General features: G+C 37.3%; 1 protein-coding gene across 1 annotated transcript in view; it reads right to left on the bottom strand.

The window, feature by feature from the left end:
• Positions 1–5,159: 5,159 nt before the first annotated feature.
• Positions 5,160–17,312, bottom strand: part of LOC104619774 (biorientation of chromosomes in cell division protein 1-like 1) — a gene marked incomplete at its 5' end in the record, with an annotated part of 13,409 nt that continues 1,256 nt past the window's right edge. Inside the window, 9 exons of the mRNA XM_010285773.1 lie at positions 5,160–6,312; positions 7,541–7,684; positions 9,417–9,570; positions 10,019–10,103; positions 10,218–10,252; positions 13,191–13,236; positions 15,159–15,193; positions 15,274–15,349; positions 16,681–16,754. Of these exons, the coding sequence (XP_010284075.1) occupies positions 6,204–6,312; positions 7,541–7,684; positions 9,417–9,570; positions 10,019–10,103; positions 10,218–10,252; positions 13,191–13,236; positions 15,159–15,193; positions 15,274–15,349; positions 16,681–16,754 (758 nt within the window). The remainder of the gene's footprint in view (positions 6,313–7,540; positions 7,685–9,416; positions 9,571–10,018; positions 10,104–10,217; positions 10,253–13,190; positions 13,237–15,158; positions 15,194–15,273; positions 15,350–16,680; positions 16,755–17,312) is intronic.

The raw sequence follows: 17,312 nt of genomic DNA on the forward strand, positions 1-17,312 counted from the left end.
CCCTTCAAAGTCTGTTTTAGCACCTAACTTGGGGTGGAATGAGATACCTCTTCCTGTTCAGGAGCCACAGACACGAAGCCTACCTTGGAGTTAAAAAGCCTAAGCATTTCTCTTTGACAAACACTGAATGAGACAGTTGTACATGTATGCCCCTAACATCCATTTCCTCAATATGCTATGGAGTGGAACAGTCAGCTGGAATGTGGACAGTGAGACCTGGTCCCTTGATCCTGCTTCTTCAAGTAGGACATGTCACGGGATGTGAAATACCTCAACAGGAGAGAAAGTAGTACCCACCTTTGGATACCCTACAGCCTTGCCTTCCTGAGACGTGGGTTCAAGTCACCCTGTGCTCTAACCACAGCATAATAAAAGCCTTCTTTTTTTGTGTCTTTGGGAGAACAATCAACAAAGGTCCATCTTGGTGAAGCCTAAGCAGAAGGTAGATATCATCTTCCAGCACAACATGCTTGTCCGTGAGGAGCTTATCTTAGATATTTCCTACAGGTCGGTGCTGTCAGCTTCCAGGACAGCTTGCTCAGCTTTGTGGATCGCATCTGGGGATCTAAGTCTCCTAATACAGGAAGCTTTGATGCTTCATTTGGATTCCGAACTTCTTCAGGGAGCCAGCTAGCTTAAACTTAGATGTTTCAACATTAGATCCTGTTTAATATTTGAGCACAGTCTTTACATCAGTTTTAAGAAATGGGGCTTCGGTTCCTAAAGAACTCTAAAAAATCTTGTCCCATGTCAGAATTTAAAGCATCCCACTAGGGGAGAACCCATGGCACCTCTGCAAGTTGTTTCACTGTTAAGCTACCTGCACTACTGAGAAGTGACACAGCACATTTATAGCTAGTTTAAATATCTGGCTTCAGTTTTCAAAAACTGCGTGATCTCTTCTTGGTTGATGGTAGATGGCAAGAATCCCTGGCTAGTTGGATAACCCATGCTTCTTGCAAGAAGCCTCCTTGTTTTGTCCTTAGGAAAAGATAAAACCCACATAATAGCTCATTGTCCATTTATACACCAATTACTTGATAGAGAGGTACCATAAATGGTGCACCTGGATGATCAACTTCAGTGTACCCAAATCCATGGTACAAAGGAAGGGGGATTCCATGTCCCCTCTCTGCCACATGGCCCTCATCTTTGTGTGGGCAGCAGTACTTGCACAGCCCCACCAACAGCTGTTTTAGTAAAAGGGCCATATTAAAAACTAATCTGCAGTTTTGTTTTGTAGAGGAGATTTCAGGCTTCCTGGTCCAGCAGTCTTGTGACAGAACAACTCAACACCAGCATGGAGGAAGGCATGGGGTAGGGGTAGAAGAAGAGGGAAGGTGAAAGGTTCCTTGCAGTGGCAGCCTGATCTACCCTGACCATGAAACCCCAGCCTAGGCTAATTAATTGCACACTCAGTGCCAAAAACCTATTCCTGCCCTACTAAGTTACAGCCATTTCAAACCATATTTTTCTTCCCCAGTTGTTTGGCAAGAGTGTTATGTTCCTAGCTTTAAATACAGCTATCTAGGGACTCCCAGAGAGACATTTATTTTTATTATGTTTTTCTTTTGGACATTATTCACAAAGCCAACAAGGATAAGAGCTAAAAAGCTGAGGCTTGAAACAAGAAGGGAGGTTAAATCAGAAATAACCTTTCAAGGAATTTTGGTGAAACACCAGAATCTGGAAACAAAGACTAGCATGTAGATAAAATTTCCTTGGTGTTTAAACTTTCATGTTTTAGTAGAAAAAACATGCTTCTTGAAACAGGCCCAGGATTTTTGAGAAGCTGATGGAAGTAATGGAGTGTGACGTACATAGCTGGGACAAGGAATCTACTGGAAGAAGCGAGCACAGTATCTTTAAGAAGTTGCCAAAACCTGCAGAAGGCTGACATGGACAATTTCCTCTGAACTGAGGCTACATGCAAGTGAAAGAGATGGAAGGCTGTTGGAAGTCGTGAAGATACAAGTCTTCTGAGCAGGTATATGAAATGACCGAGCAGGCAATGTTAAGAATACTGAAGTTATCAAGAGCTTGGGGTTAGTGTATGCTATATGAACATGCAGTCACCTTTTGAGGATGTTCACAGTAAATCTTAAAACTGAAAACATTTCACATGGAATGACTTTAACGGGAAGAGAACAAAAATCTACTGATTAAATTCAGTCTTTACAATATAAACACGTACAGCTCCAAGGAAATCAAACTCTGCTTTGGAAGGACATGTAGAAGTCACTCAGTGTATCCCAGCTTCAGGGCAGCAATTCTCTTCAGACCAGTGACTGTCAGCATCACAGAGGTCCCGCTACCTCTTCCAAAAGCAAGGAGTGACACAAGTCTGTCATGGCAAATGATCTTTTTCCCAATGCAGAACTTGATACAGGTATCAGACTTTGACCACTTTTAGTGTTGACACCTAAGCCTGTATTGGACTTGCATCACAGTGGACATTTGTTGATAGTCACTATGACCAGGAGCACGTGCTGCTCTTGGTTGCCAAGTTTTATGGGACAAATTTTTACTGAGTTGATGAAGGCAGCTCAGGACAATATGCAGCCTCTGAGGGATCAGGGCCAGAGGTTGTTCTGTACACATGATGCTCTCAGAACATAGGCTGAGAGAGAAGCAGCAGTGGACATGTGTATTTGGGATGGAGGTCACAGACAAAAAAAAAAAAAGCCAACAAACCGAGAAATAGATATGTTACTAGCAAAGCTGTTGGAATAGAACACTGAGGCATTCAGAGATCTGCCAGCATCAGCAAAACCTTTGTCCCAGCTGCTGAGCGCACCTACTGACTTTGGATCAGGTTATAGAGGGAAATTTCACCAGTTACAAGAGCTACAAGTTTGCCAGACCTCATCAAAAAATGAAAGCTGCAAATGAACTTCACTGACGACCCTTCAATTGCTTTAAAACACCACCACCACCACAAACACCAACAAAACAACATCCATTTGTGTGATTTAAAATCTATAGATAACTCTATAGCATTTTAGGTTGAAGAGAGTGAAGAGATGTAAATAACCTTTAAATAGAATACAGTAGGAAGTATGAAGAGATACTGACAACTAGCCAACAGTCAGCTGGTTAACACAGAGAGCTGAGGTATGGTAAGCAGGACTCAAGTTCCTGTTCTGTAAAACTCACTGAACTTGAACTCCATCCTCCACCAGGACATCATCTCTGGTTCACTTAACATTTTAATATTCAGAGAAATGAAGCAGATCCAAGAGAGGGAACTGGAAGAAAAAACAGCCACTATAAGATAAAAAAATAGCCATGTGGTGTAGAAATTTATTCGGTTTGCAGAGTAGCCATGTTCTTGCGCTAAAGGTGGCAACAAACTGCCTCAAGCAAATTCCCTCCATAAAACACTTCCAGGACATTCCATTTCATCACAGTGCAGAACAGTACTTTTTTCCCTAAACTCTAACTTTGCATGGGGTAGGGACTTATAGTTGCTTTATACATATGACAAGGTTGAATTTGGCCTATAAGCCTAACTTCTGAATGAGACGTATGTGCCTGCTGCTGCATCCAAGGAAAAAATTATTTCTCTGCCCGCCCCCCTCTGCCCCCTTCATTGCGGTCAGGAAGGGCTCTGGGAGACAGAATGTATTAAAAACTTAGAAACTGTAAACATTCAATGCCCAAATGATGCTTAAATACAGCAGACCGCTACTGTACCCATAAAGTATAATAGTAATTTAGATGACAAGCACGCGAAACTGCTAAACAAAGAAAAAAAAATTCCAAACATGGTTTGACAGTGATGTGGCCTAGCAGAAATGTCTATTTTGTTGAAAAGGAACAAAAAGATGCTATTCGCATACCATCACAGAGTGACTAAAGTGGGCATAAGTTAAAATAGTTTGTGGAACTGGCACTTCCCCCTCCACCTTTAAGTAAAAGTTGCTCTCTTGGTGGAAGATAGTTCATTTAATGCCTTCATATTATGGAATAACTTAATGAATGATCAAAGATACATTCCATAGACAAGAGGATTCTCCACAACGTTACCTATCGCTAAGGGGAAGGACAGCAACCCTTCTAAGCAGGTTAACTCTGAAAGAGACTGTCACTGATCTTTGGGGTTGTATTTCTCAGTACTAAGAACATCAGACAATAGTCAAGAGGAGCTGACACTTATGAGTAGGAGCTTTGTCAATCATTATCATCCATTAGAAGAGATGTGCCTGTGAAATAGGCAAATGTAAACTGTACCGTGGCAGGAGAGGTACGACCAGCAGAGATACAGAAGAATAAATGATAACAACATACAGTGCGGTGAGTTGCTTCCTTAGGAACCTCCAGAGCAATCTCACTACTGAATTCAGGCATAAGGAAACAAAACTGGAACAGATGCAGGGAAGGACACCAAATATCATCAAAAGTCTAGAAAGCACTGACTGAAAAAACACAGTTCCGCTTCTTTAGCCTTACAGAACAAAGGCTAGGAAGAAATCTACAATTTTGGTCTATACATACTGCAGGGGGCAAAGGGAAAAAAAAAAGGAAAAAATTGAACTTATTCTACAACTGTGTATGAAGCAGAGCATAAACATTAGTGTTAGTAATGTATCAGTACTGTGTTAGCAAGGTATGTATTAGTATGGCAGCAAAGTTAAGGTAGAAATCAAAAGGAATTAATATTCACAAAGAGGTTTTCTCTTTTTAGACTAAAGTTTGCTTAGGAAAAGTTACGTGTGCACCTGCTTTTATAGTGTACCAAGCCTGGTAAATGGTTAAGGTCCAAAAAAAATTTCCCTACTATTTATATACCTAAAATGTAAGTGCCTGTAAACATTTAAAGACACTAATCAGGTAAAGCTTATAAATACGGCTCCAAATACATTTGTAAAAACAAGTTCCACAGCAATACAATTAAATGATAATAAAATATCGCAACTCAGATTTTTGGCAAACATTTTGTAATTTTTATATAAAAATCTCCGTAAGAAACCAAGCAGAATATCTGACGGAAACATCTGCCTTACAACAAGTTCAAAAAAACCTCACAAAAGAAAAAGTGGAAAAAAAAAAAAAAAGAAAAAAAGTAAAATTCCAACCCCCCAGAATCCTTTTTAATTATAAACCAGAATATCAACAAAACACTTAAAATAATCTCAGATTGTTTGGCAACTCATCACATCATAACAAGAGACACATTTGATCATAAGAAAAGTTTAACTTTATATACAACTTCACTTGAACATTTGCTCTTACCAGAGTTAATATACATTAAAAAAAGATTCTGGCAATAATACCAGGTTCTATTTTAATACCTGTGTATAAAATGTAACATAAAATGCTGAAGCTCTATAGTTACAAGTGACATTTGATTTCAATGGGTCCCTCTGTTGAAAAAGACAAATACTGAAAGATCAGGTGTTTAGTTGCAAAATAAAACTGTTTCATTTCAGGGTAGTGTTGGCTGACTGAGTAAATCTAACCTAATACTATTTGTTTCTTGAGGTTGGTAGTAAATTCACAAGTGAAAATATAATCTAGTAAGATTACATTTTAAATTTTATACTTTGTCACAAATGTGAACAGAAAGGAGCCAAGTCCCCTTCACTATGCTAAACTACTTTAATGCATGCGAGAAAAATACTTTACCAACTGTCTGCGCATATTTTAGAGAACTTCAGGTTTTAAACAGCCCTGGGGAGCAGAGGGGAAGTTTCCTACTGACATCTGCATAGAATGTAAAATATATAATTAAAAAAACCTAAGGTATATACTAAAGTTTACAGACCAATGCTTTCCATATAATAAATAAAATGTCCATCATTGATTAGATTCATACACAGAGTAAAATACAACCTATTTTTACAAGTTTATATACAAAGTGTATTAGTAGGCCCAGGGGTGCCTCATGGGTTGGAAGCATCTGCATTAGCATGTCATATTGGGAAATCCCAACTTTCCAAGTCAGTGATAAAATATATAACTACTTTGTTTTTCATTCAGGTACAAAGTAAACTTATTTTTCATCTGAAATAAATGTACATAATATTCTGTATAAACAATAGTTTATAAAGCTGTTTAAAATGTAACTTAAAAGTACTGCATTGATTAACTTAGAGCTCTGAAACAAGCACGTGCAAATCCCTTTGCTTTAAAAAAAATAGAAGCACAGATGTTTTTTTTTTTCTTTTGACTCTTCCATGAACAGTACTAGCTGGTAAAGATTATCGTTTTGCTTTCTTTACTGGTGTCTCCTCTGTTTTCTGCTGGCCTTTTCTGCGTACCACTGTTGGGCTGTCTTCTCTTTTACGCTTGGTAGACTGCGCCTTTAACCTGAAAAGCATTATTAATAATTATTTTAATAATGGTAGGACCTGTAAAACAAAAAGGGTGGTCAGGCACAATCCTGTTTAGAGGATGGAACTTAACTGTCCATCTCTGATGAACTACCAGTGTATATTATTTAAAAGCTTACTACTAAAACATTATATACCAGCACAGTCCATAGGGAGACCTTGCACTCTCCCACCACATCTTAGCAGGGTACTGCATACTAATTCTGCATGTTGTGAAAGTGGTCCAGATGTAGAATTTGGCGCTAGAGCTCTCTTCCTTTCTCCTCTTCCTTTTGGAAAGACTTGTGGATTAGAACATAATATAATGAACTACATATCTTGTACCCTGTCTCACAAAGACAGAAGAATAGCAATAGTGGCTTAAGTCTCACATACACAAAAGGGAGTATAGGGCAGACATTATGTACCCTTACCTCTATTTAAGCATCCATATACAAGCCCACCACATTTCAGCTGCAACCAGTTACCTGTGGCTTAAACTTTTGGTCATTCATAACCATGCAAAGTAACTAACATGGTGAACTGTGACAGCCGATCAGTGCATGATACATATGTCCCTGAGGTTCATTTTGAAGACATCACATTTCAGAGCAGATGACAACTAAATGTACTTGGCATGTAACCCATTTTATGGGTAAACTAAAAGATGAATAGCAATTGTGCATCACATTTATTAGTCCCTTGGGATTTTACACAGTGATCTCAACTTTAAAGAGTGTACCAGGGAAGAAGGGAACGGGAAATATTTTCAAAACTTGATATAAGGACTCCCAGAGTTTCTCCTCTTTTATCAGCTCATCTTTGAAAGATCTTTGAAGCATTAGACTCACGTCATCGTATGTTGCTTTAACCTGAACTACAGTTGCTCTTCCCCCATTCAGGAAAAAAAAAAATAATAAAAAAAAAAAAAAAAAATCACAGCTCAAGTTAAGATACTGCATAACAGCATTTTCAGATTCTCCCAAGAGGTTTCTGAGGACAGAAAGAAAAAAGTTCTAGTATTCCAAATGTTAAAGAAAAGAAGAAAAAGAAAAAATGTAAACAGAAGAAAATCCTTTAAAAGCTTTTATATGTCACAAGAGAACAGAACAGGATGAAGCTAGACTGCTGTTTGTATTTCGAAGCCGTACATTACATATAAGGAAAGGATCAATGTAGTGGCTTCCAAAACAAGTAATAGAAGTGAATTCAATTTTAATACTTACTGTGTCAATGGAGGAGATTTATTAATTTTTGTATCACTTGGAGATCTTTTTTTTGCTGCTAGGTTCTGTCGTTTTCTAGGAGAAACTGAACTTGGGCTGCTGCTTTTAGAAGTTGCACGTGTGGTTGGCTTGCTGGGCTGCTTTCTGTAATACAAAAGAATGATGAATGTATATATAACAAAATACTTTTACCAAGTCACTTTCTTCTTGCATTCCAAGTGCAGCAAATTAAGACTGCACAGTATTTGCAACAAGTAAATCCAAGTTGCCAAAAGAAACAGTGAAAAAAACCCATATGCATGCTTCAAGCCACAAACTGCAATGCCGAGCTGTAAATTTTCATATCAAGTGTAGAATCAAAAGGCTACTTTACTGATAATATTTAACTAAATAAAAATCGTAGTTCCAAATCTGCAATAATTCTGGTACATAATTGTCCAAGTTTAAAAAAAACAGCTTGTACTACCAGCTGAAAAACAAAAGAAGCAAAGGCAAACAGGCTGCAGAAGAAAAGAGAATTTCCTTGTCCAGTGTAAAGAAAGAATTCATACTTGCTTCAGTATCCACCAGTTCAGAAACATGAAAAACTGGTTACTGACTATCAGCTTCACAGTTTGGAAAACAGGTTACTTAAGTCAGAAGAACTGATAATCCAGCAATGCTGAAGAAGCAGCCCCTTCCACAGTATGATTCCCAAATTCTACTTATAAAATGCAGACTGTTTGCAGCACCTTAAGGTAGAGATGCTTTGCTACAGTCACAGCTAGAAAGATAGCATTGGAAATCTGAGACACAAACCAAACACACACATCTATAAATAAAAAAGTAGATGTTTCCACAAGCAATCATAATGAAAACACTAATATCTAAACTTTTGTTAAAATTTCAGAGTTAAGAATTATGCAAGACTAAAGGAAGTCCCTTGCCCTTTACCTCTGGCTTGCAAAGTGGTAGTGGTAAACCTTCACAGTTTTTATTTAAATAAAAACTACATAACAACTTTCTGATTCAGCTCTGAAATTATGAATTCAAGAGTATACTGTGAATAGTGCTTCATGTAAGCCCTAAAGGCTGACATATAGTATAATATCCTTAGGAATGAAGTAAATCCAGTGAATTCCCAGAAATCTCACCATGAACATAAAAACAAAGCCTCCAATTCTGTTCTGTAAGGCAGCAACATAAATGGTTTCCCAAAGCTGATACCTTTCTTTGTTTCCACAAAGTCAAGAGGATGAGCTCTGCTGTAATTCAGTTTGCCTACAAAAAGGCAGACCTATGCGGTAAGGGAGATGAAGAATGGCTTCTAGAAAACAGAACTCTTGCTACCACACCAGCCTTTTACAGTAAGATTGCCTTCTGAGCTTGCAGATCACCATACTAGAAATGAAATCCTTCAGTGCTGCAGATTCACGCATTTAACTTGGATAGTATTTGGAAAAAGAAATGGACATGAAAAATGGTATTTTCACCTTGTTCCAACTCCAAATAGCAAATGGTGAATTGCATAGCCAAGTCAGAGCTCCCTTTTTACCTATCAGAACTAAGTGCCCTTAGACCCACCTTCAGAGACATCACTAGGATGAAGACTGCCAACAGGATCACTTCTTACATTCTAACATATACAAGTATGTATTTTAGAGACCCTAACCGTTTCCCCACCTCCCCTTTTGTCTCTTCTTCCCTAGAAGAGTGGTACTAGAAATAGAATCAAAATTATTTGGGAAGCTCTCATCAATTAAAAAAACCCAAACATACCAACAAACACTGCAAAAAAAGAAAATAAAAAACCACAAGCAACAAAAAACCCCAAACAAACCCCACAACAACTGAGAACAATGTAGGAAAAACCCCTGCTATTGATGTCTCTACACACCTTTGAGCCTCTAATCTTGTGGCTGATCTAGTTGTGGCCCCGGAATGTGCTTCATCATCTTCCTCACCATCTTCTTCCTCACCTTCTTCCTGCTCTTTTAGTTCATCTTCAGAAGACGTTAATTTCCGACGTTTTCTTTCTGGGTCCAGTGTTTCTGTCCATGTAAAATTTTACACATGTGCTATAATTTTCCAAAAGCCCTCCAAAAGGATATGGACACTTAGTTTAGAAAACGTATTCTATTCACAAATCCGATTTTAACTAAGTATTTTTCCATTTCCTTTATGCTTTAACATTTTTAATTCACACTTGTTTGACCTAATCTTGCTAACATATTCACAATAGTTTACTTAATGCAGCTCATAGCCAGAATCCATAGAAAATTCATGAGGCTTTATAGAAGCATCTGGGATGTAGCAATTCTGACATAAGATTACAGCAATTTACACATATTTACATAATATTTACACTAGCTGTAACTCAATGATTTTTTCCTCAAGAAAGGAAAATTGAATAAAGCTTATCTTGTTGCTATTAGTAAACAGAAAGGCACAGTAATATCTTCTAATTCTGTTAGGAGTGGCACAGTTTCATGTTTTTACCAGTTTCCTCTGACTGACCCAGAGAACGCCTGGGCTTTCTTCCCCTTTTACGCACAATCATTTCTGCTTTCTCAGCTTCATCCTCCTGAAAAAATAAAATGGAAGCAGGTAAGGCAAGAACAGTTTAATTTAAATAGAAGACAGACATTTTTCATGACATACTGCTTATAAACTTACAAATTAAAATGGCTGCACTTACATTTGTTGTTTCTTTCTTATTAGATATGTCTGTACCTAAAAAGAAAGGAAAGAACAAAACTCAATTCTGAATTTCAAATCTTTTGCCAGTCAGTTTAAAAAGCAGTTCTTTCAAACTCCGTCAACTTTGCATAAACATCACATAAGCTCAGAAAACATTTAAAGTCTCTATCTAATTCCGAATACAGCTTTGTTATATACAGAGACTGTGACAAGGATATACATTTTTTTTAATTAGTAAGGCCTTATATGACTGACATTATTTATTGCTTTGTTGCATATGCTGTTTTAATGGAAAAGCAGAAGTTACTCAGCCCTTTTAACTACTGTCAACCAATTACAGAATTACAGAAAAATTTAGCTTGGAAGGTGCCACTGGAGGTCATCTAGTTCAACCTCCTGTTCAAAGCATGGCTATATTAATTGATCTGATCATACTGCTCAAGATCCTGTTCAATCCAGTTTTGAAAGTCTCCAAGAACACAGTTCCTCCAGGCAATCTCTCCTAGTGCTTAACTATGCCCATGGTGAAGCACCAAAATGGCTGTAGCTCAAAAAGACAATATTTAATACTGGGTATGCAAATTATGTGACTTTCCCTGTTGAAGTACTTCTTACTTTCAATTCAGTACTCCTTACAGACTGGCCTGTGCATGTTAAAATATATTTATAACCCTATGACCCATGTCTCAACCTGGCCGCTCTTCATGGTAGATGCTTACCACTTGTACCCTGACTAACCATGATAAGAAAGAGACCATTTTACAAAGCTTTTGAGCTTTGTCAAATGAAATTATCTGTAACACTGCAAGGATAAAAATCCTTAGCAATAGAAGGAGAGAAGCAACCTAAACAAAAGAAAGTTTTTACACCTTTTTTCCCTGCCATAAAATTGCTGCCAATTTTTGTTTTCTGAAAGCTACACAAGAGACAACGCAAACTCTAAACCCATCACCCATCAGACTGACAAGAACAAATAACAGAAAAACATCAATGCAATGGATCAAAAACAGATCTCAAAGACCAGAAGCACATTCTAAAATTCACACACAAGTTTTTTGGAGTTCCTTTGTCAAGGTTAGGGGGAAAAAACTTTTACACAGAAGCAAATGAAATAAAAAGCAAAGATGAAGAAATGCAGTAAAACATAGACTGTCCACTGTATCAAGTAATTTACACAAAGTAAGTGTAACACAGAGCCGACATTTATTAGTTCTGTTGTGTTCAAAAGACAGACACTTCAAAATTCTGTCACATTTTGGCAAATTTGTAGCAAAATGGTTTTTGACTGAAGAATACTCTATGTACGTACAAGGTATGCCTCTCTTTACAAACACAAGCCTCTCTTTAGGATTTAAGTATGTAGTACTTTTGCCTCAAGAGAAGTATAAAAATAATAAGCTATAGTAGTTAAAAATCTTACTAACTTTACAGCAGCAACCACTGATTAGTACAAAATAATTTTAGTTTCAAGTTCAGTGCCAGTGTTATGGGAGGATGCTGCCTTCAGAAACCAGATGTCTCTTAACTGCACAAGTTGTACTGACTGAAAAGAAGTTCTCTGCTTCCCACTCGACATGTTAGCCTGTCCCTACTGCAAACCCTTGTGCAGAACACCCAGAAATGACCAGAATAAGCGAACTACACAAAGGGATTCCACTCTGCTGTCTTTTCACTGCTAGGGGTTTTCAACTCCTTTTCTCACACGAATGCTAACATTAAGATGAAAAGTTTAACAGGATATTTCATCCACTTTATACACTCTTCTTAATATCACTGTGACATCAACAGCCTTTTACCTGGAAAACGAAATATTACTTAACACATTAAATTAAGCTTTAAAGACACAGTTAAGTGTCTGTCCTTTTGAATGAAAAGGAAACCAGAATGCACTTTGTCACCTTTCTCACATTCTTGTCTGTTCTCTTTGCAGTTGATAGAAACCAAGTACCATGCAACCAGCTAACCCTCCAGAGACAATTCTGAAGCATATGGGCTAAAGCTGACATTTTAACAAATATAGAGAAAATAGGAAGTAGTCCATATATGCAGTGCAGCCAGTTTAATCTCTCTGTAGAATCCTAAACTTCTGAAAACTCCAGAAGATGAGTTTTGAAGACTTGTTTTCTCAGATTTGTTGCGCGAACATTTGTATTTGTTTACAAATAATTTTTTAACTTGCCTTTCAGGTTCATCTGCTTCCTGAATGGATTTTAAAGTCTGTTTTATGAATGGCCATAATTAAAAAGACTCATTTAAATAACCAGTGCAGTTCAGAGTCCATACACACAAAAAAATAACTAAAATTCACCAAAGTTTGACCTCTTACAAATCACAGATGTTTGAATAGGAAAGAGAAATATAAAAGTATCTCATTTCATTTGACTTTAGTTTGACCAAAAGTACATTTCTGAGTAAAGTTAAGCGATCATCTTCTAAAGATCTTACAGCAGTCGTGAAAGGGGAAAGAAATACCCCCTCACGCTACCACAAAGCTCTTTAGACACATATCCACAGATAAACCAATTAACTGAACAAAATTTGAAATTTGTATTTTAAAAGTTAATGTAATAAGTGTGATTGATAGTTGCTGTATGAAAGAAAATAAGCAGAAATGGAAAACGGTCACTAAGAACCAGTTTGATGGGGGAACCTACCTGCCTCTGAAGCTCTGCCATGTGCTATTCACACAAACAAATTGTTTGGTATAGTCTGCAATGCATCATTCAGTACTTAACAATGCTGCTGCATCTTTGAAATAAGTTCTTATCAAGCTGCTCTTTTTTTAAATTAAAAACTCAGTAGGAATTAGAGACAAGTCTTCACTGTTCTGTTTACTCAGATGTTTTCACATGCTAATAATACTGACTGCCAGAGATGATATTTAGGAAGGACTCGTGTGATGTTCCTGAAAACACTCTTCTATTTTTTCCATCTTTTGTTTTATTTGTTAAAGCAGATATCATTTGCTTACCTGTTTGAGGTGTTTTTCCTCTACTTGCAAAGACAGGAAACTGCAGCTGAAAAGAAAAAGTGGGTTTTTTAATTTAAGGAAAATCAGAAAAATCCAGGATTGTATTACATAAACACAGAAACTTGCTCCCATTCATAGTAGAACATACCTGCAAATCTAAAAAACATGAACATTCTCATGAGCACACAGGAAGTTGGTATTGAGTTTCTTAACAGTAGCATGCATTTTTCCGTTTATGATAAAGATTTGAAATTACTCAAATCAGCCCATAAACAAAAGAAACCATAGCAGTTCCAGTAACCTAACTGACACTAAGGTCATTGCAATAAAAGACACAAGTTAAAAGCAGTTTCAGTCAAATAAATTTCTGAAAACTTAAACAATACAGAAAAAGTTTAGTGCAGTCACTTTATGTAATCACACATACAGATTTGCAGAATTATAAATCACGACAATTTTGTATTTATTCAGAATGCAGAAGAAGCTAGGCATAGTTACGTAATGTCCTATGATGACTGTCCAAAAATGCAGTTGCTTTCATCACTGAATGACTAGGATGTCTATGCGTCCTTTGAAGTAGCAACATGTTCTTAAAGCAGCCTAAGGGAAACTGTCATGCAAAGATAATATCTCACCTTACAGAACCATTATGTCAGACGGAGGGCAGATATCGCTCCTCCTGGAGCCAGCCTGTAACTGACTGACACACCAATCAGTCATCACTAAGAGGTACAAGACCTTTAAAATAGTTGAACTAGAAAAAAGATGATTCTGTTCCAGTACCAAGGGTGCCAAGGTATATCTATTTCTGAGGGGGATTTAAAATTATTTCTAGTTCTTATTTGGAAAAAAAAAAAAGACCAAAGCCAACTGCGACAAAAAAACCAAACACCAAAAAACATACCAGTTCAAATTACACTCATTAATATTGGGTGGTGGTGGTGGTGTGTGTGGTAGGAAATCAGTTAGGAAAGATTAGGAATTCTGAAACAAAACTCCACCAGACCTGTAGAAAGGACGGGACTCAAAGGGCTGCCTGAAATGCTGTGGGGACAGAACAAGCAGGGACGAGAACTCCTGCTATCTATAGCCTACATAAATTCCCAAGCCTTCTAACACCCGTGCCAGCTGGCACATCACCAAGCAAGCAGGCAGAAAACATGAGTTTCAATATAACTTTGTTTTAAAAATCACCTCTTTTCTATGCAATAACTGATTCTGACGTACAGGAATTCCCAAGAGAGGAGCCTTCCACCAGAATAAATCCAACTAGTCATACTTCACAAATATGCATGATCCATTACTGCCCTGTGCTGTAAGCCAACTGGATTGCAGAAACACTCCCAACAGAATACTTTCTTAGCAGTGAAGTTACTTCACATGGGCTAAGAAATGAAGATATTGCTGATCTTTAAAAGAGAGGTATGTTTCATGAGCTCTTAGGTTACTAACCAGCATGTCTCTGTCTTTTGACTGAACTGTACACATGGTAATATAGATAATACAACTGCATTACACAATATTTTACAGATACTAAAAGTTATTACGAGCTATTATTATGATAGGCTCAGTACAGGAAAAAAAAACAAACTCAAGTTTTGGAAACAAAGTCACCCTTGATATTCAGGCGAAAATTACTCTCTGCACAAATTAAAAGACTCGTGTGCACACAATCAGAGTTTCATTCTGCGTGCAAGTACACTGCTAGCCAGTTTAGGACTTAAATTTGTATTAATTACGTTGTACTACGTTTGATCCTGTTAGGTTATTTGCTGTGCTCAGACTTAATAATGTATTTTGCTTACAAAGTTCAGTTATATTAGGAGATACTATTAATAGCTTTTGTTTGCTCAGAATGAACTCAATTATCAAGTTCTCCATAAGATGAAACACTGTTAACTGTTAAACAGATGAATGGCCCTTGAATTACTGTGTTTAAATGCACCCAAACAAAATAAATGCACTTACATTCCCAGTGCTCATATCAGCTTTTGACTCCCCACCTGAGGGAAGAAATATGAATTCAGAACTTGAGTGTCACTATTTTCCTTGTTTTCCCACACAGGCATTATGAACTACTTACCACCAGGTAGTACAGCTTCAAGAGGGTATTTACGAGGCCTTCCCCTTTTCCGTTTCACTACTACAGGCTGATTTTCCTATTAAAAGGACAAAAATATTTTAGTTGCTGTAATTGACATTTAGCATTTGGGCAATATAATACAAAGGTTGTTGCTAAATTCATAATGTGATAGTAGCAGAAGTACTGCTCATCAGTTTAAAAATATAGATGAGGCAGGTTTCATAGGAAGAGACACTGCCTGCTACGAAATCCATTAATATAGCTGAAGAGAAACAAGGTAAGGCTGGCCTCAGGCACAAAGCATGCCTGAGAACACAGTGCTTTCTGCCCCCTTCCCCTCAACAACTCTATCACTTAGTCTCACAAATGATGCTGGCTTACCCTATATATCCCACCACGTCTTTTCAGACTTACAAGAACTCCAAACTTTGTACATCGTGAGCCCCTTTTCCCAGTGCCATACAGCACAGGCTACACCTTACAACAGTTGAGCAAGTGCTATTAAACAGTCAATATTCTAGTTATCCCAATATACAGATTGGGACGTTCTCTATATAAACATGTCATATTTTACTAAAGGCCCCTTCCTTTGAAGTTTAAGGTTTGAAAGACAACTTTAATGAATATGGCCAGATCACAAAGATTGCCAATCTCAGATGAGAAAATCCCCAGTAATACTCTTGACGTACAGGATATTTGTATTTACGAGGAAAGGTTAAGTGTCTCAGTCAGCATTTACTGAAGTCTAGCTATATCTCCTCCCCTCAATGGTTCTTAGTGACACAAGCCTTGAGTGAACAAACATAATTTATTCTTTAAATTTTCTTCCACTTCCAAAGTGGAGAAAGTAGAGGCAAAAAAAGCAAATGACAAAATCCAACGTCTTTATGAGAACTGTGTCCATTTCTAGGGGCCAGCAACAATTTTAATCTCTAGGATTCAGACATTTGTTTACAACCAGCACTGCAGACTATCACAAGTATATGCCTAAGAAACATAAAGAGTTTTAAAATTGTTGGGTGATAATATTTTTGCAAAGCCAAGTCATATTTGCTATCAACTAAACTGTCCACATCTCAATTACAAGGTTTTCAGAAAACATGATTTCTATACAATGTAACTCTACAGAATTGCTTTCTATACCATTTGTAAGTACTATTAAATGTAGGAAGGGAGTTACTTCTACTTCAATAATCAATCACTGATGTCTTATGGTCTGTGAGTTTATACTTTGTGACACAGAACTACGTCAGTCTTTGGTGCTTTATAGTACCAAACAAATTTTTGCAGCTATTTCTGTGTAGATGAAGTCAAAGTTTTAATACTGCTGTCAAGAAAATACAAAGTACTTATTTTCAGTGTGAACCTGCACTACCTCAGTTAGTTAACATGAATAAGACTACTCACCTCTGGAGAATTTTCATTTGATTCTAGACCATGCTTTTCTGTTTCAGACATTTCCTGCTCGATGGCAAATTCATCTTCACACATACAAAAAACAACCAAGAGAGAAACTGTACACCTTTGTTTTATTAGACAAAGAAAAAGGTACAAGCCATGATCTCCACACTAAAAGCACTATTTAATTCAGTAGCCCAAAATTCCCTAAAAACACCCATCAGAAATTAACACTACTTGTCTTGTAGCAACAATATATTGGTTTGCCAGAAAGCTTCCCTAACACTAATGAGTTAGACAGGTCTTCTAATTTAAGGTAAAAACAAAAGCTCAAGAGTGTCACTCTAAAAATTGTAAGATAAATACAAGCCACTAGTCAATTTTCTCCCACATTCCATGAAACAAGAAGCTGAGCATACAAGGTCATTACAAAACAGTTTCAGACTTGTGAACATGCTCCCTGGAGAGACAAAACTATTAATAGGTCAAAGCAGCATTAGGGAAGACACTCCTTTGTTCACACAAAGACAGACTGAAATGACATCAAAGCCAACATTAACACTGTGGATGTACCATCTTTTATTAGTTATTTTAGTGAAATCAATAAAGCCAGCTATGACAGTCCAACTTGCGCACTCTTT

The sequence above is a fragment of the Phaethon lepturus genome, unplaced genomic scaffold (genome assembly GCF_000687285.1).
Source record: "Phaethon lepturus isolate BGI_N335 unplaced genomic scaffold, ASM68728v1 scaffold6514, whole genome shotgun sequence".
Classification (NCBI taxonomy): domain Eukaryota; kingdom Metazoa; phylum Chordata; class Aves; order Phaethontiformes; family Phaethontidae; genus Phaethon; species Phaethon lepturus.